Here is an 18,682-nt window from a genome sequence, read left to right on the forward strand (position 1 = left end):
TGTGCACCATTGCCATCTAGCGCCGTCATATTCGAGGCTGTAAACACAAACTCGTCACATGACAGAGGAATATTGCTCAGCCACTTCAGGAACAGTTCGACGCTCAAATTAGAATTGTTTCCGGTTAAATTGGGGTCAAACAAAGGGGATTGCACATTACAAGACATCACAATGCTTATACGAGTAAGTATTGGAGATAAAGAGTGAAAACATATTTTGGAAATGCATCGTTTGTGTTGTAAACTATATAGATTACAATGTGCAAATGTTTATTAGCTGTCTCAGCGGTGCATTCTCGAATCAGATTAATAGTATGCATCATGCACCTGCGACGATTAAAGCTAGCTGGCTAGCCACACTTGTGTAACTTGACCAAAATTGTGTAGCTAACCTAACTCATTCCCATCTCCAGCTAGCTAAATGTAATTACTATTTTTTTAAGGAAACCACTGTCAACATTTTCCTAACTGTTAATGTGAAATCATGAGTAACTGTAGCATTTCCTAAAGTGTGTGTAATGTTCAGAGTTGATGTAAGATCACAATACATTTGATAGTTTTGTCTTGAACACACTTCAAGGGGCCAGAGTTGAAAAAAAATAACCATGCTATCTCTGAATGTAACTTTAACATATCATTATTGAAATAACCTGCCCAACACTTAGGTTAAGATCTTAGAGACATATGAACTTTTTCTCTCTATCCCCCTCTCTTAGAGAGTGTTACAATGTGGAGTGACAGCTTTAAAGTCACACAGGACCATTCACCACAGTGCTCAATGGAGGAGTCCTCTCGTACCTATCGTTGTGGAGCAGACGGTAAGAATTGGAACCCCAACAGAGTTCTATGTAGGACTGCAACATTTCTATGCAACTTGATTCACTCTTGGTTTGGAACGGTTTAGTTAGTGGTTTTCACCTGTAAGTTCCTGGTCCTTGCTATTCTAGCTGCTTTCCAATGTTCAAAGATCTTCCTCTTTCTTTCCCTCATTCCTTCTCCTTGTCTTTCTCTTCTTTCCTAGGGTCGAGGAGAGCGTGCGTATGACATCTACTCTCGTCTTCTGAGGGAGAGGATCATCTGTGTAATGGGGCCGGTAAGTCTCACTGGGTATCACTGTCTGTGTAATGGGGCCGGTAAGTCTCACTGTGTATCACTGTCTGTGTAATGGGGCCGGTACAGTGCCTTGCGAAAGTATTCGGCCCCCTTGAACTTTGCGACCTTTTGCCACATTTCAGGCTTCAAACATAAAGATATAAAACTGTATTTTTTTTTGTGAAGAATCAACAACAAGTGGGACACAATCATGAAGTGGAACGACATTTATTGGATATTTCAAACTTTTTTGAACAAATCAAAAACTGAAACATTGGGCGTGCAAAATTATTCCGCCCTTTTACTTTCAGTGCAGCAAACTCTCTCCAGAAGTTCAGTGAGGATCTCTGAATGATCCAATGTTGACCTAAATGACTAATGATGATAAATACAATCCACCTGTGTGTAATCAAGTCTCCGTATAAATGCACCTGCACTGTGATAGTCTGAGGTCCGTTAAAAGCGCAGAGAGTATCATGAAGAACAAGGAACACACCAGGCAGGTCCGAGATACTGTTGTGAAGAAGTTTAAAGCCGGATTTGGATACAAAAAGATTTCCCAAGCTTTAAACATCCCAAGGAGCACTGTGCAAGCGATAATATTGAAATGGAAGGAGTATCAGACCACTGCAAATCTACCAAGACCTGGCCGTCCCTCTAAACTTTCAGCTCATACAAGGAGAAGACTGATCAGAGATGCAGCCAAGAGGCCCATGATCACTCTGGATGAACTGCAGAGATCTACAGCTGAGGTGGGAGACTCTGTCCATAGGACAACAATCAGTCGTATATTGCACAAATCTGGCCTTTATGGAAGAGTGGCAAGAAGAAAGACATTTCTTAAAGATATCCATAAAAAGTGTCGTTTAAAGTTTGCCACAAGCCACCTGGGAGACACACCAAACATGTGGAAGAAGGTGCTCTGGTCAGATGAAACCAAAATTGAACTTTTTGGCAACAATGCAAAACGTTATGTTTGGCGTAAAAGCAACACAGCTCATCACCCTGACCACACCATCCCCACTGTCAAACATGGTGGTGGCAGCATCATGGTTTGGGCCTGCTTTTCTTCAGCAGGGACAGGGAAGATGGTTAAAATTGATGGGAAGATGGATGGAGCCAAATACAGGACCATTCTGGAAGAAAACCTGATGGAGTCTGCAAAAGACCTGAGACTGGGACGGAGATTTGTCTTCCAACAAGACAATGATCCAAAACATAAAGCAAAATCTACAATGGAATGGTTCAAAAATAAACATATCCAGGTGTTAGAATGGCCAAGTCAAAGTCCAGACCTGAATCCAATCGAGAATCTGTGGAAAGAACTGAAAACTGCTGTTCACAAATGCTCTCCAACCTCACTGAGCTCGAGCTGTTTTGCAAGGAGGAATGGGAAAAAATGTCAGTCTCTCGATGTGCAAAACTGATAGAGACATACCCCAAGCGACTTACAGCTGTAATCGCAGCAAAAGGTGGCGCTACAAAGTATTAACTTAAGGGGGCTGAATAATTTTGCACGCCCAATTTTTCAGTTTTTGATTTGTTAAAAAAGTTTGAAATATCCAATAAATGTCGTTCCACTTCATGATTGTGTCCCACTTGTTGATTCTTCACAAAAAAATACAGTTTTATATCTTTATGTTTGAAGCCTGAAATGTGGCAAAAGGTCGCAAAGTTCAAGGGGGCCTAATACTTTCGCAAGGCACTGTAATTCTAGTTGTGTATCACTGTCTGTGTAATGGGGCCGGTAAGTCTCACTGGGTATCACTGTCTGTGTAATGGGGCCGGTAAGTCTCACTGGGTATCACTGTCTGTGTAATGGGGCCGGTAAGTCTCACTGGGTATCACTGTCTGTGTAAGTCTGTAAGTCTGTGTGTGTAATAGTTTGGGATTCAAAACCTACACCAGGAGACATTGGGTATGTTTACATGCACACTAATAATTCGATATGAAACTGATGTCATTAAAGGTTGCTAGATGGAATCCCCGAGCTGACAAGGTAAAAATCTGTTGTTCTGCCCCTGAACAAGGCAGTTATCCCACTGTTCCTAGGCCGTCATTGTAAATAAGAATTTGTTCTTAAGACTTGCCTAGTTAAATAAAAGCTAAGAAAATCAAATGTATACAACTTACTCTGCTTATCGGCGCACGGTCATAATCGAAGTAAGCCCACACCGATTAAAACATCTGGATTTCTGAGTCTGCTGTTGCAGTTAAGATTAATTTGTTAATCTCTCCTCTCCCCCTGCCTTTTTTTCAGATTGATGACTCTGTGGCCAGTCTGGTTATTGCTCAACTACTCTTTCTGCAGTCAGAGAGCAACAACAAACCCATCCACATGTACATCAACAGTCCTGGTAAGAGAATAGGGGAGGAGAATAGAGGGGGACCTCTCACAAAGAGGAACAGATGGTGGTGCAGGGGATGGTTGGAATAGGGATGGTTACTTTAAAAAGCATGTTTCTTAGAGGGGAAAGAGACAGAGAGAACACAAGTGACATGTGGATCAGATGACAATAATAGGAGATAAAGGGTGCAGTCAGAAACTCCTTTTACCTTGACTTCAAATGAACTTCATTAGGTTAATGTTAAAACTGAGATCCATGATAGGCGCAACAGCCCCAGGCGCATTTGTCATTGTTTTGAGGAAATGAGCATCCAGCATTGTGGTAAAAAAAAAAATCATACATACTTGGTTCTATTGTGCGTGCGTTGATGTCAGATGGAAAAAAGTGTTTGTTTGAAGTAACGTCTTTGTTGTAATATCGCAAATGGACATGGCAGGTTCACCGCTATGGATTCCAGCTTTATGGAGAGATGGAAGAAGAACATTGATGAACTAAATCCAACAAACCATTAATCCTGGTTCACTATGATGTTCCTCTCCTATCCCCTTTCCCCCCCAGGCGGTGTTGTGACGGCAGGCCTGGCCATCTACGACACCATGCAGTACATCCTCAACCCAATCTCCACGTGGTGTGTGGGCCAGGCGGCCAGCATGGGCAGTCTTCTCCTAGCTTCGGGCACGGCCGGCATGAGGCACTCCCTGCCCAACGCCCGCATCATGGTGCACCAGCCCTCCGGAGGAGCCAGGGTAAGGATGGAAAGGGGTAATGGGACTAGGAAGGCAGCAGGAATAGCTGGGGGGGACAGGTTGAAGTCCGGCAGGTAAGGGAATAAGGGGGGGTTAGAGAACCTGGTACAGATGTTGGTTGGTTGAGCTTGTGTTGCCATCAAAAGCCAGACCTGTGATTGGGCATGTAAATATGAGTTCAGTATTTTGACACGTCAGTTGCCTTCACATAACATCTGTCTTCTCTCTCGTGTGTGTTTATTAGGGTCAGGCTACAGACATCGCCATTCAGGCTGAGGAGATCATGAAGCTAAAGAAACAGATCAATCAACTCTACGCTAAACACACTGGCCAGCTGTTGACACATATAGGTAAGTAGCTAAGGCATCCAGTTCAGTAGTCTGGCTTTAAGTCACTGCAGGGTTTTTATTTCAGCTGCTCATAAAGATGAGGCAGAGACTAACACAATATGCGCGGAATTTGATTTGGTTGTTTAGCTCTGGGGAAAAGGCATCCAGGGGGGCGGGACGGTTTGATTAAATCGTTTAGTCTTATTTCAAATACCCGTAGGGCCACACAGACCTGGGTTCAAATGCATGAAATTATACTTGTCTTGTGTTTTCTAATACGTGCCAGTACTTAAGTGTATTTCCAAACACATCCCAATATGCAACAGTAATATTCCAATAAAAATACTTCAATGTCTTTGTCTGATGGAAAATGTACCATAGCCTCTGAGTCACATGAATTAGTGACTCCTAACTAAATTCAAGCACTATTTCAAGGTTAAGTGATTTGATGATTGAGTCCTTCCTCACTCAAAGCACTTTGTAAGAGTGAACTCACCTCAGCCACCACCAATGTGTCGCACATTTTCACCAAAACTCATAACCATACAATTATTCCCTTCTGTTTTCTTTCTCCCAGAGAGTGTGATGGAGAGAGATCGTTACATGAGCCCCATTGAGGCACAGGACTTTGGGATCATCGACCGAGTGTTGGTGCATCCTCCCCAGGCGGGCCAGGATGACCCAGAGCTGGTCCAGAAGGAGCCCCCTACCGCCATCTGCCCCTCGCCAGCCTCCGCCACCGAGCAGAGCCCCCCCCCCGGGACCAACCCCCCCTCCTCATACAAACCCGAACCCTGACCTCAGACTACCAGGAAGCAGTCCCACACCAATCACAAGCCATCCTCTATCTTCTAACCACCTAAAGGCACTTCTGTAGATCGGAATGGATTGGACAGGTGCAAGCATATGCTGATGTCCCGTAAATCCAAATGTATTGGAGTGGATACTAATATGCGAGAAGTTACAGCGTAGCCTACCAGAGGGCAAAGTGGAGCTATTACTATATTGCTTATACCTGTCCCATCCTTTAATTTACAGAAGTGCTCTGGGTGGATAGGGGCCGGTTTGGAACAGAGGACATGCATTGTATACCTCTATGCTGGATAAACCTCTGGGAGAGGCAAAATGCAGCAGTATTAGAATATTTACATTTAAGAATGATCATTTTTGACCAATCTTAGATTTGTACTGTCCCCCATAATATGCACATTGTATTTACCACAAACAAAGACTGCAGATCTCTACAGTGAAGGAAACAATATAGCCCCCATTTGTACAAGCCATGACACAATTGTGATGTTGATTTTCACGAACTGGAATAAAATACATTTTCTTTGAGTCACACACCCAACCTGGGCCTGTACTCATAAAGCATCTAAGAGTAGGAGTGTTGATCTAGGATCAGTTCCTCCTGTCCATGCAATCTTATTCATTGTGACAGACAAGGCAAAACGGATTCTAGATCAGCACTCCTACTCTTAATGCTATACGAATACAGGCTCTGATGTAAAAACGGATTATAATTGTATCAACGTGTGATTTGAGTCTGTAACAAGTGTTTTGATTGCCTCAGTGATGAGATCAACTGAGCCGTTTTCTTTTGCAATATACAGAAGTCAGAAGTTTACATACACCTTAGCCAAGAAGTGTACATACTCAATTAGTATTTGGTAGCATTGCCTTTAAATTGTTTAACTTGGGTCAAATGTTTTGGGTAGCCTTCCACAAGCTTCCCACAACAACTTGGGTGAATTTTTGCCCATTCCTCCTGACAGAGCTGGTGTAACTGAGTCAGGTTTGTAAGTCTCCTTGCTCGCACATGCTTTTTCAGTTCTGCCCACCAATTTTCTATAGGATTGTCAGGGCTTTGCGATGGCCACTACAATACCTAGACTTTGTTTTCCTTGAGCTATTTTGCCACAACTTTGGAAGTATGCTTGGGGTCATTGTCCATTTGGAAGACACATTTGCGACTAAGCTTTAACTTCCTCATGTCTTGATGTTGCTTCAATATATCCTCATGATGCCATCAATTTTGAGAAGTGCACCAGTCCCTCCTGCAGCAAAGCACCCACACAACATGCTGCAACCCCCGTTCTTCACGGTTGGGATGGTGTTCTTCAGCTTGCAAGCGTCCCCCTTTTTCCTCCAAACATAATGATCATTATGGCCAAACGGTTCTATTTTTGTTTCATCAGGCCAGAGGACATTTCTCCATGTGCAGTTGCAAACTGTAGTCTGGCTTTTTTATGGAGGTTTTGGAGCAGTGGCTTCTTCCTTGCTGAGCGGCCTTTCAGGTTATGTCGATATAGGACTCATTTTTACTGTGGATATAGATACTTTTGTACCGGTTTCCTCCAGCATCTTCACAAGGTCTTTTGCTTTTGTTCTGGGATAGATTTGCACTTTTCACACCAAAGGACAATCATCTCTAGGAGACAGAACGCGTCTCCTTCCTGAGCGGTATGACAGCTGCGTGGTACCATGGTGTTTATACTTGCGTACTATTGTTTGTACAGATGAACGTGGTACCTTCCGCCATTTGGAAATTGATCCCAAGGATGAACCAGACTTGTGGAAGTCTACAATTGTTTGAGGTCTCGGCTGATTTCTTTTGATTTTCCCATGCTGTCAAACAAAGAGGAACTGAGTTTGAAGGTAGGCCTTGAAATACATCCACAGGTACACCTCCAATTGACTCAAATGATGTCAATTAGCCTATCAAGCTTCTAAAGCCATGACATAATTTTCCAAGCTGTTTAAAGGCACACTCAACTTAATGTAAACTTCTGACCCACTGGAATTGTGATACAGTGGGTCAGTGAAATAATCTGTAAACACCTTTTTGGAACAATGACTTGAGTCATGCACAAAGTAGATGTCCTAACCGACTTGCCAAAACTATAGTTTGTTAACAATATTTTTTTTTGGAGTGGTTGAAAAATGAGTTTTAATGACTCCAACCTAAGTGTATGTAAACTTCCGACTTCAACTGTACATGCGACTTGTGTAAGCCTAGAGTGCCTCACTGTCAGTGACTAGGGGGATTTTGGAGATAAAGCCTCTCTTGTAAGAGTGAGTTTTAATCAAGTCATGATGAAAATGTTTAAAGAGTGGGATTTTGTCTCATTGATATTGAAATGTTTGTCAGTCACCTTAAATTCAAAAAGTTATTGAGTAAAGCACTAATGATGCAATGACTTGCAAAGAAAAGCAACATGCTGGGATGAGGGAGAATGGGGAAATAACAGTACAATTGACACTTAAAGTATAAGCCAACAAATATATTCATGTAAAGTAAGGTTTTATTAGTTAATGTCTTCTGAACAAAACTTTTAAAATCAAAAACATCCACCACCTAATATGTCACACAGAGTCTTAACAAAACCCAGTAAAAGTGTTACATAAGACCGTTCTGTGAACTATACTAACCCCATGGTAAACAATGGGGGTCTTGTGCAACAGTGCTAAAAACCCTTTACCTCTCCAGACCCTGGTAGCCAGTGCATTTCAAACTCTGGGGAAACATTTCAATATAGTGGCTTCCACTCATCTATTCTGATCTGATGGGTCAAAGCAAGACGAGTGGAAGAAGCAGGTTTAGACCATTGTGATGTAGCAGTGAACACACAGAACTGAAACCACACCCTGGGTGGATTGCAATAGCGGCTCTCCTTCCCTTCAGCTGCAAAGATTTGAAAGAACAGGACAGGTGAAAGCCATTGGCATCTACTACATTACTTTCACCTTTCTTCAGTTTTCCATTTCATGGTAAAGGAGAGGAGACAAGGGAAGGAAGCCAATTAAGACTTGAGATGCAGCCTGTGTCCCTCCCTTGGTTTAACCTGGTTAAACCAGAACCACAGGTAGCACCTCTTTCCCCCTTTCTCACAGCTCTTTTCTGCTGACTCAATGGCCCTATACAAGTACAGCCTTCTTTTCAAGTACTCAAACCAAACAGGCCCACTGAAACTGACTTGTGACAAACAGTTAATGGAGAGGGCACACTGCAGCACACAAGCCAAGCAATCCACAGGTTGTGTTAGCAAAAAGGAGTAAGCCTATACAACAACAATCTCAGTCGCTTCCATTTAAAAATCTGGGGTTTGTAAGTTGGCCTGCTGGCTGTTTAGAAGCAGTAATCTAACATGCTCTGCTGCTGCTACTTCCTCCTTGACATGGAGGGGGAAACATTGTGTTGTACACTAAAGATATGGTGGGCATGTTCAAACTATGCATTCCATGCCTCAAGTGCAATTTCATGTTATTTTTTCAGGAGGGGTGTTAGGCTAACATGCAGCTATCATGTTGTACACAGAAAACATGATCGACATGTTCCTACAAACTTTGTCTGTAGTAACAGTACATCAAACACACGTACGATATTCAGGCAGTCAAAATAGCAATTATTTTCTCATTGCAAACATTGGCTAGTTCTTTTTTCAGCAACTCTTGCTACGATATGGCAGCATAACTATGACAATTATAATCAAATATAATTAACAAAAAGATAAAACTCAACATGTATAGTGCTGGTCCCATGCCTCACGAGATGAAATAAATTATTCCGAAATATTTCCATTTGCACAAAAAGCTTATTGCTCTCAAATTGTGCACAAATTTGTTTACATCCCTGTTAGTGAACATTTATCCTTTGCCAAGATAATCCATCTGACAGCTGATTAAATCTTAAATTCAAGTAAAACTAAATGCATACTCTTCAACCGATCGCTACCTGCACCTACCCGCCTGTCCAACATCACTACTCTGGACGGCTCTGACTTAGAATACGTGGACAACTACAAATACTTAGGTGTCTGGTTAGACTGTAAACTCTCCTTCCAGACCCATATCAAACATCTCCAATCCAAAGTTAAATCTAGAATTGGCTTCCTATTTCGCAACAAAGCATCCTTCACTCATGTTGCCAAACATACCCTTGTAAAACTGACCATCCTACCAATCGTCGACTTTGGCGATGTCATTTACAAAATAGCCTCCAATACCCTACTCAACAGATTGGATGCAGTCTATCACAGTGCAATCCGTTTTGTCACCAAAGCCCCATATACTACCCACCATTGCGACCTGTACGCTCACGTTGGCTGGCCCTCGCTTCATACGTCGCCAAACCCACTGGCTCCATGTCATCTACAAGACCCTGCTAGGTAAAGTCCCCCCTTATCTCAGCTCGCTGGTCACCATAGCATCCCCCACCTGTAGCACACGCTCCAGCAGGTATATCTCTCTAGTCACCCCCAAAACCAATTCTTTCTTTGGCCGCCTCTCCTTCCAGTTCTCTGCTGCCAATGACTGGAACGAACTACAAAAATCTCTGAAACTGGAAACACTTATCTCCCTCACTAGCTTTAAGCACCAACTGTCAGAGCAGCTCACAGATTACTGCACCTGTACATAGCCCACCTATAATTTAGCCCAAACAACTACCTCTTTCCCAACTGTATTTTATTTATTTATTTTGCTCCTTTGCACCCCATTATTCTTATTTCTACCTTGCACATTCTTCCATTGCAAAACTACCATTCCAGTGTTTTACTTGCTATATTGTATTTACTTTGCCACCATGGCCTTTTTTGCCTTTACCTCCCTTCTCACCTCATTTGCTCACATTGTATATAGACTTGTTTATACTGTATTATTGACTGTATGTTTGTTTTACTCTATGTGTAACTCTGTGTCGTTGTATCTGTCGAAATGCTTTGCTTTATCCTGGCCAGGTCGCAATTGTAAATGAGAACTTGTTCTCAACTTGCCTACCTGGTTAAATAAAGGTGAAATAAAAAATAAAACAGCATGATCATTACACAGGTGCACCTTGTGCTGGGGACAATAAAAGGCACTAAATGTGCAGTTGTAATCACAACACATTGCCACAGATGTCTCAAGTTGAGTGAGCGTGCAATTGACATGCTGACTGCAGGAATGTCCACCAGAGCGGTTGTCAGAAAATGTAATGTTAATTTATTTACCATAAGCCACCTCCAATGTCATTTTAGAGAATTTGGCAGTACATCCAACCGGCCTCACAACCGCACGTGCAACCAGCCCAGGACTGGACAGCCGATAATCTGCAGAGTATTTGTCATAATAAAGCCCCTTTGTGGGGAAAAACTCATTCTGATGGGCTTGGCCTGGCACCCAAGTAGGTGGGAATATGCCCTCCAGTCATGTGAAATCCATAGATTAAGGTTTAAGGAATTTATTTCAATTGACTGATTTCCTTATATGAACTGTAAATCAGTAAAATTGTAAAAAAAAAAGTGTATATTTTTGTTCAGTATAGTAGGCAGTAGTTGACAAACGATATAACAGATAATAGCGCACGTGCACCACAGAATGAACTCGCCCACTGTCAGACTGAGGTTACCGGTCCGGATTCACACGCTCAGCTGCCTAGAGGTGGAACCGCTACTCATGCTGTACTTGCATGATCATTGTAAAGCGAAATAGCAGTTAGTAGGGCCTGTGTGTGGGAAAACACAGAGTTCCTATGCAAAACTCTAAGTGGGAAGTTGCATTATTTTTCCAGGAACTTTACTACTGTACTTATCCTGTATTATCCTACAGTACTACTACAATATGACAGTAACTATGAAGATTAGCCTAATCATGGGTACTCAAGTACTATTTGAGAAGGTCCAGTCACACACACATTTCCGAGGTGGTCCGGATGGATAATGTAATTTATCGATGTAGTAACAAACCCCCACCTCACAACCCATGCGACCTCAATCTGTTCACACCCATCTTGAAAATGTTGCAGTTTTATAGCTAATTTCCTGCAATTCTACACATTTTGCATGGGGCAAATATGATTTTTTTGCTGTTTTAAAGCAAATATTCTGCAATTCTATGCATTCTTTCATGTCCTGTGTGTTTATATGATACCAGGGATCGAAGCCCAACCGATCCGGTCCACTAGTTGAGTATGGGTGGGCCTACATCACACAAAACGCTGATAGTTTAATGAGTCCTGCTTGTGCAACTAAAATATCTGTTACAACCGAGAAGGTTGTTTAGCCTTCAAAAAATATTTTGGGGAATGTTTGTTCAATTTGCAGCAGTTTTTATTTTATTTCAGCTGTTCAAAAACACAAGGCAGAGATCATCATCATCATCATAGTTCAGAAGAGGGTGAGTAGAGAGAGAAAGGTAATGGAAGGGGAGTGTGAGCAGCAGTTATGTAGTGTGCGTAAAATAACATGTGCAGAATGTGACTCGGATTCTTAGCGGACAGGGCAGGCAACCTATACACAGCCAAGGCCCCCCAAAAAAGAAAGCAAGCCTGCTAGGCATACAGCACTGCCCCACATGGCGTTGGTAGCTAATTTGAATATCCAAGTGTTTGTGCATCTCATTGGCTGAGCTGGCATGTCAGGGCTTTTTTTAATTTTATAACTAGAGTACACCCAACCACTATTTCCAATCAGGCCACAGAGAAAAGCTGTTTAACATCCTTAATTATATATATATATATATGTTTTTTATTAACATTTTAGGTAAATTATTTAATAGAAATCTGGAACACTGGACAGATACTTTAAAGGCCCAGTGCAGTAAAAAAAAAAAACTGTTTTATACATTCCACATGATGGAATAATACTGTGAAAAATTATAATACCCCTTTAGTGTAAGAGCAGTTTATAAAGACTGCCTGAAATTTCAGCCCATTTAGGTGGGAAGGGACTCTTGGAATGCCTGGTGACAACTTCAGGCGGTAAATTAGTTAATAGACCAATAAGAGATCCAAACCTCTGCCAACAGCTAGTTTTCCCCTCCCCACCCAGACAACTCCCAGGCAGTCCTAGCTAAATTCTTTCTTGGCAAATTGCTCTTTGCTAAGAAGATGTTACTTGTTGGCCATTTTAATTGAAAACAATCACAGTAAGGTACTTCATTGTTACCCCAAAATGATTTGACATTGAGATAAAAACGGCTGCATTGTACCTTTAAGAAAAGCCCATCGGCTTTGAAAGTACAGTCAGGCACGCACCGGGTGCCACTCTCACATGACTGAGCAGCCTCCCCAGCTGTTCTTCTTGAAGGTGGTGGCCCAGCGCAACCAGCCCAGGTTGTAGTCACTGTAGGGCGGGTAGCGCAGGACGTTGACCCTCTCCAGCAACCAGCTCCGGTTCATACAGCCCCGCCTGTGGCTGAATGTCTCAAAGCCCCAGCGGCCGTGGTAGCTACCCATCCCACTGGCACCTGGAGGGTAGAGGAAGATGACAGGGCACCATGATCAGATCCATGTCTAGTGCTTTTCTTCTGATAATGACTACTTTATTTACATTGTCAGACACACACTTACCTACTCCTCCAAAGGGCAGGCCTGGCAAGGCCATGTGTACTATACCATCATTGCCGCAGAAACCACCACTACTGGTGTTGTTCAACACTGTGGTCACTACCTGACAGCGAGAGGGGAGGAATGTGCATTTATTCCATAAGAGTGGAGCCACAGGCAGCCATAGAACTACATAACTTTAAACTATAGCTCAGTGGAGGACACCACCATGACTATAACATAAGAAAATAGATATGAGAAGAAACATCTATGTGCTGTAATGTAGGTCATGGTCTTACCGAGGTCTCGTCAGAGAAGACGTAGAGGGCCAGGGGTTTCTCTTGGCGGTTGATGTAGTCTATGCCCTCCTCCAGAGACTCTATGGTTAGGATGGGCAGGATGGGGCCAAAGATCTCCTCCTGCATTAGAGCATCAGACTCCTGCACGTCCACCAACACTGTGGGAGCTAGAAACACCACTTGATCAGCAAGAATTTGCTTCTATATGCCTGATTAGTTACTCATATTTGAAATTAAAGCCACTTTAACAGCAAGGCTACCACCTCAACATATTTCAACTTGCATTCACACCCACAAGGTGGCAGCAGTATACAAACCAAACTCAACACCACTGCCTGCATCTCATCGTCCTTTCCTGTACCCCCCAAACTCACCAATATACCTGTCCTCCTCGCGGCTCCCCCCTCCGATCACCACCTTCCCCTTGGACTTCTCCAGCATGTCCATCAGGCGTCTCCAGTGGCGTGGGGTGACTATGCGCCCCATGTCCAGGCTCGCTCCGGGGTCCGGCCCGTAGAAGGTCCGCAGGGTCTCCCGGAGAGCGGGCAGTAGGGCGTCCCGGGTCTGGGCTGTGCAGAGGACGTAGTCGGGTGCCACACAGCTCTGGCCAGTGTTGAAGAACTTGGACCAGCACAGGCGCTTGGCGGCCTTCTGGATGTCGATATGGCCGTAGATGAAGCAGGGGCTCTTGCCACCCAGCTCCAGGGTGACGGGGGTCAGGTGAGGCGCCGCCGCTAGCAGGATGGAGCGGGCCACCACCTGGGAACCTGGGGAGGAGATGGGGAAGGGTGAAGGGAAAGGAAGAGGAGAAGGAAAGGGTATGCAAGAGTGTGCGATAGAGGTGATATGGCAGAGGTGAGATAAAAGGGACATAAGACCGACATTTTAAAACACAAAACATACTAAAAAGAGGGATTGAGCTAATACATATTATTGGTCTAAGGAGTCCTCTCGGTTAGGCTTTACCTGTGTAGAAGATGTGATCAAATTTATTCTTCAGCAATGACTTGGTGTCCTCTGCTCCACCACATAGTACTGCATAGCAGTCCTACAATAGTCAGATGGCAAAACTCAAAACATTAAAAACAAACAATAAGTGGGCAGGTATAGAGCAAATATGGCACTGTTGGCCTTCATTCCATTGATGATCCACAACAGGTAACAGAAGCAGAGGGAAATTAAAGCACATATAGGTGTGTGTGTACTACCTGAGACAGGTATTTGGGGATGAGTTCTGCCAGGAGTTGCTCGGTGGCCTGACAGATCTCTGACGGCTTCAGAATGGCACAGTTTCCTGGTTCACGACATCATGGAATAAATATGTCATCGTCACAAAATCAAACCTAATCAACAATGAAATGCTAACAGAGTCAACATTCACTTTACACATACATTACTGATAAGGCAACATTGGTGGTAGATGTAAAATGCTTTGAGCTACTGTTAAAACGCTATAAATCCAATCCCTTACTATTAACAAAGCCTCTAGGTATACAAAGGCATGATAGATGTGTACCTGCAGCAATTGCAGCAACCAAAGGTAAGAGAATAAGATGTAGAGGGTAGTTCCACGCCCCGATGATTAAAACTACCCCCAAGGGTTCCCTGCGTATGAAACAGTCATCCATCCTAGTGGCCTAGAACAAGATGGAGAGAGGAAAGTAGATGGTTGGACAATTATTACTTAAGTCAGTAAAATAATATTCCAATTGTGTGTGTTTACATGTTGAGACATAGTAAAAGGTGGTAGAGTCAAACAGTTGACAGTGAATGTTGATGGAATCTGTACCAGATTCTTGCCAATGTTGTATTCTGGCTGCATCCAGGTCCTGAGGTTTTCCATGGCGAAGTACAGGTCATTCAGGGTTATCTGAATCTCTGACAGGACCGACTCAAACTTGGGCTGAAGGGGGAGAGAGAGGGGAGAAGGTGAAATGATCGAGGGAGAGAGGGAACAGGACAACGAAAGATCCAAGGTGAAGAAAAAGGGACAGGGAAAGAGGATGAGGTGAAAGAGAGTGGTGACAGAGGAAATGAGAGGTGGAGAGAGGGAGGCAGAGGACATGCAGAGTGTACAGCAGTCTGCGCGTGTCTGAGTGTACAGCAGTCTGCGCCTGTCTGAGTGTACAGCAGTCTGCGCCTGTCTGAGTGTACAGCAGTCTGCGCCTGTCTGAGTGTACAGCAGTCTGCGCCTGTCTGAGTGTACAGCAGTCTGCGCCTGTCTGAGTGTACAGCAGTCTGCGCGTGTCTGAGTGTACAGCAGTCTGCGCGTGTCTGAGTGTACAGCAGTCTGCGCGTGTCTGAGTGTATAGCAGTCTGCGCGTGTCTGAGTGTATAGCAGTCTGCGCGTGTCTGAGTGTATAGCAGTCTGCGCGTGTCTGAGTGTATAGCAGTCTGCGCGTGTCTGAGTGTATAGCAGTCTGCGCGTGTCTGAGTGTATAGCAGTCTGCGCGTGTCTGAGTGTATAGCAGTCTGCGCGTGTCTGAGTGTATAGCAGTCTGCGCGTGTCTGAGTGTATAGCAGTCTGCGCGTGTCTGAGTGTATAGCAGTCTGCGCGTGTCTGAGTGTATAGCAGTCTGCGCGTGTCTGAGTGTATAGCAGTCTGCGCGTGTCTGAGTGTATAGCAGTCTGCGCGTGTCTGAGTGTATAGCAGTCTGCGCGTGTCTGAGTGTATAGCAGTCTGCGCGTGTCTGAGTGTATAGCAGTCTGCGCGTGTCTGAGTGTATAGCAGTCTGCGCGTGTCTGAGTGTATAGCAGTCTGCGCGTGTCTGAGTGTATAGCAGTCTGCGCGTGTCTGAGTGTATAGCAGTCTGCGCGTGTCTGAGTGTATAGCAGTCTGCGCGTGTCTGAGTGTATAGCAGTCTGCGCGTGTCTGAGTGTATAGCAGTCTGCGCGTGTCTGAGTGTATAGCAGTCTGCGCGTGTCTGAGTGTATAGCAGTCTGCGCGTGTCTGAGTGTATAGCAGTCTGCGCGTGTCTGAGTGTATAGCAGTCTGCGCGTGTCTGAGTGTATAGCAGTCTGCGCGTGTCTGAGTGTATAGCAGTCTGCGCGTGTCTGAGTGTATGCTAGTACCTTATGGAGGTCCTTGTGGAGAGCATCTTGTATCAGCTGCTCGTTTTCTTCGACCAGGGAGAGAAGGTTCTGGAGCTGGGTCATACGGAACTGCTCTGGAAAGGTCACGCCTGACCTGAACGTAGCCCTCAACCTGTCAATCACCTCGCTCTGGCTGGCCATCTCTGTCCACCCAACAGACAGACACACAAAGTGAGTTAGCGGATAATGTCACCTGGTAAAACAGGATTGAGACAGCACACAACCAAAATAACCAGTGATGAGAGAAGAGCCTGGCTATTGGACATTCACTTTGCCAATAGCAATATAGAGTTGTAAATTCCAGACATCAATGGCTGCTGGACTTGGCCATTGTCTGACTAAACTTCAGTGGTCTTTTAAAAACGCCCACATGAAGTAGCCTTGAACACTGTTTTATATTTTCAGTCAAGATACATTTGTTGCGCATTGAGAACACATGATGAATCCAGTGGTGTATTCATTATATTTTAACAGAAACCTTTTACCATTTAAGAACGGAACGGGAGGGACTTAGAAAAGTGTCCAATAGAAATTCTCGTTTTCGTTGCAAAATAGGTGTAATGAATAGGCCTACACCCAGGGCACGGCTTCATCGTTAGAACCACCTGGCTCAGGTCAAGTGTAGAAAATGCAAAAAGGCAGGCTAAGAAGGTAAGATGACAAAATATGCGGCCCGTTATATGGGCTATAAAAAGGTGAAAATCAGACCTTGATGCAAGTTATTCACGGTTTGTTGCTCACAGCTGTGTTACGGGTAATTTGAATGAACGCGGCAAAACCTGCAATAATTATGTGAACGCGTGGGCGGGATGTCAATAGTGACAGGCATGGATGATGCAACTTTAACGATTTAAACTAGAGTACCAAATTGTTACACATTAAAACAGTTTTACGTCGGAAACCCTCTTTGTTAGGATACTGTACAAGCTGCACTCTTTTCAGGATGGATGAAGTTGTGAAGTCCTACCTGAATTTTCCCGTAAATAGATGCTGATGATGAATAAAAATAAACTGAAGTCTAACAAAATGTTAGTCGGAATTTGAGGAAATTAAAAAGTTAAAACGCACCTGATTCTGCTCAAAAGGTAGCCTAGATGGTCATATGTTGCCCTTTCGAGCCACTCTTTAGACCGGTCTCTGAATTTAGATAAATCACATTCCAATTTGCCGGTGGCTTTGACTTGTTATGGGAACCCGAAGAAAGTGGCGCATTTCCTGGTGCTAGTGGTTTTCCTACCAACGCGGCTAGTTAATCTGGAAAGCAGAATAGTCTTTTGGTAGAACTTGAAAAACAAGCTTGTAAACCTGTCTGGGGCTGAAGAGAAACATGGGTATCCATAGACTAAAGGCCCTTCAAATTAAACCCTGGACCTAAAGCCGGTTCCCCTGCTTAGTTTCTCATTCTATCCCCTCTAATCAGGGAATGATTATAATCAGGGACACCAGGTAGGATCAATTAATTATCAGGTACAACAAAAAACAGCAGTAGGCTAATCCAGACCTCATTGGGTAATATTTGAATATCCCTGGTATCAAATCAAATCGCTGGAATCAAATTCAGGTTCAAGTGGGCAGACTGTTTTAGTTGCCATAGACTACTGAATATAATGCATTGCGTATATTTATGTATAGACCATTATCTTGCAAGCAGTATTATTTAATTGTATGAATAGTAGATGTATACTCAAGAAAATATATAAATGTAACATGCATCAATTTCAAACATTTTACTGAGTTACAGTTCATAGAAGGAAATCATTTAATCGAAATAAATTCATTAGACCCTAATCTATGGATTTCACGCGATTGGGCAGGGGTGCAGCCATGGATGGGCCTGGGAGGGCATAAACCCACCCACTGGGGAGCCAGGCCCAGCCAATCAAGAATGAGTTTTTTCCCCACAAAAGGGCTTTATTACAGACAGTTATACTGTCAGCACCCCCTCTACCCCTCCTCAGATGATCCCGCAGGCGAAGAAGCCAGATGTGGAGCTCATGGGCTGGCGTGGTTACACAAAGTCTGCGGTTGTCAGGCCGGTTGGATGTTCTGATAAGTTCTCAAAAATGACGTTTGAGGCGTCCTAGAGAAATTAACATTCAATTCTCTGGCAATAGTTATGTTGGACATTCCTGCACTGCATGCCAATTGCAACTTGAGATCTGTGACATTGTGCTGTGTGACAAAACTGTACATTTTAGAGTGGTCTTTTATTGTCCCCAGCAGAAGGTCCACCTTTGTAACGATGATGCTGTTCAATCAGCTTCTTGATATGCCACACCTGTCAGGTGGATGGATTATCTTGGCAAGGAGAAATGCTCCCTAACAGGGATGGAAACAAACATTTTTGAGAAATAAGCTTGTTGTGTGTATCAAACATTTTTGGGATCTTTTATTTCAGCTCATGAAACACGGGACCAATACTTTACATGTTGAGTTTATATTTTTATTCAGTAGTAGATATCTTGAAGTAA

The 18,682-nt window shown here is 43.6% G+C and overlaps 2 protein-coding genes across 3 annotated transcripts; one reads left to right on the forward strand and one right to left on the reverse strand.

Moving 5' to 3' along the window:
• Window positions 1–53: 53 nt before the first annotated feature.
• Window positions 54–8,708, forward strand: LOC109892022 (ATP-dependent Clp protease proteolytic subunit, mitochondrial-like). The gene is made up of 7 exons (XM_031834904.1): window positions 54–183; window positions 716–817; window positions 1,021–1,092; window positions 3,352–3,448; window positions 3,998–4,185; window positions 4,430–4,535; window positions 5,092–8,708. The coding sequence occupies exons 1-7, from the start codon at window positions 172–174 to the stop codon at window positions 5,310–5,312; spliced, it is 798 nt and encodes a 265-aa protein (XP_031690764.1). The 5' UTR covers window positions 54–171; the 3' UTR covers window positions 5,313–8,708.
• On the reverse strand, window positions 7,811–17,644 carry LOC109893596 (aldehyde dehydrogenase family 3 member B1-like). Of its 2 annotated transcripts, none has more exons than XM_020486862.2 (10): window positions 17,280–17,644; window positions 16,191–16,354; window positions 14,908–15,021; window positions 14,635–14,755; window positions 14,327–14,412; window positions 14,085–14,166; window positions 13,493–13,885; window positions 13,119–13,285; window positions 12,844–12,943; window positions 7,811–12,740 (listed from the first exon to the last, which is right to left on the reverse strand). In XM_020486862.2, the coding sequence occupies exons 2-10, from the start codon at window positions 16,350–16,352 to the stop codon at window positions 12,541–12,543; spliced, it is 1,425 nt and encodes a 474-aa protein (XP_020342451.2). In that variant the 5' UTR covers window positions 16,353–16,354; window positions 17,280–17,644; the 3' UTR covers window positions 7,811–12,540. The 2 variants fall into 2 exon arrangements, with proteins under 2 accessions (XP_020342451.2, XP_031690763.1); XM_031834903.1 differs by having other exon boundaries at window positions 17,179–17,644.
• Window positions 17,645–18,682: the final 1,038 nt, after the last annotated feature.

The sequence above is a fragment of the Oncorhynchus kisutch genome, linkage group LG10, assembly GCF_002021735.2.
Source record: "Oncorhynchus kisutch isolate 150728-3 linkage group LG10, Okis_V2, whole genome shotgun sequence".
NCBI lineage: Eukaryota > Metazoa > Chordata > Actinopteri > Salmoniformes > Salmonidae > Oncorhynchus > Oncorhynchus kisutch.

What these genes read in the sequence shown, in the direction of transcription:
- LOC109892022 (XM_031834904.1), top strand. An exon ending in CTATCGTTGTGGAGCAGACG is followed by an intron (nt 818 to 1,020) that starts GTAAGAATTGGA and finishes CTTCTTTCCTAG; the next exon opens with GGTCGAGGAGAGCGTGCGTA. An exon ending in TCATCTGTGTAATGGGGCCG is followed by an intron (nt 1,093 to 3,351) that starts GTAAGTCTCACT and finishes CCTTTTTTTCAG; the next exon opens with ATTGATGACTCTGTGGCCAG.
- LOC109893596 (XM_020486862.2), bottom strand. Translation starts at nt 16,352, where the DNA reads ATGGCCAGCCAGAGCGAGGTGATTGACAGGTTGAGGGCTACGTTCAGG. An exon ending in CGAGGAGGACAGGTATATTG is followed by an intron (nt 13,286 to 13,492) that starts GTGAGTTTGGGG and finishes TGGTGTTTCTAG; the next exon opens with CTCCCACAGTGTTGGTGGAC. An exon ending in TCTTCTCTGACGAGACCTCG is followed by an intron (nt 12,944 to 13,118) that starts GTAAGACCATGA and finishes TCTCGCTGTCAG; the next exon opens with GTAGTGACCACAGTGTTGAA.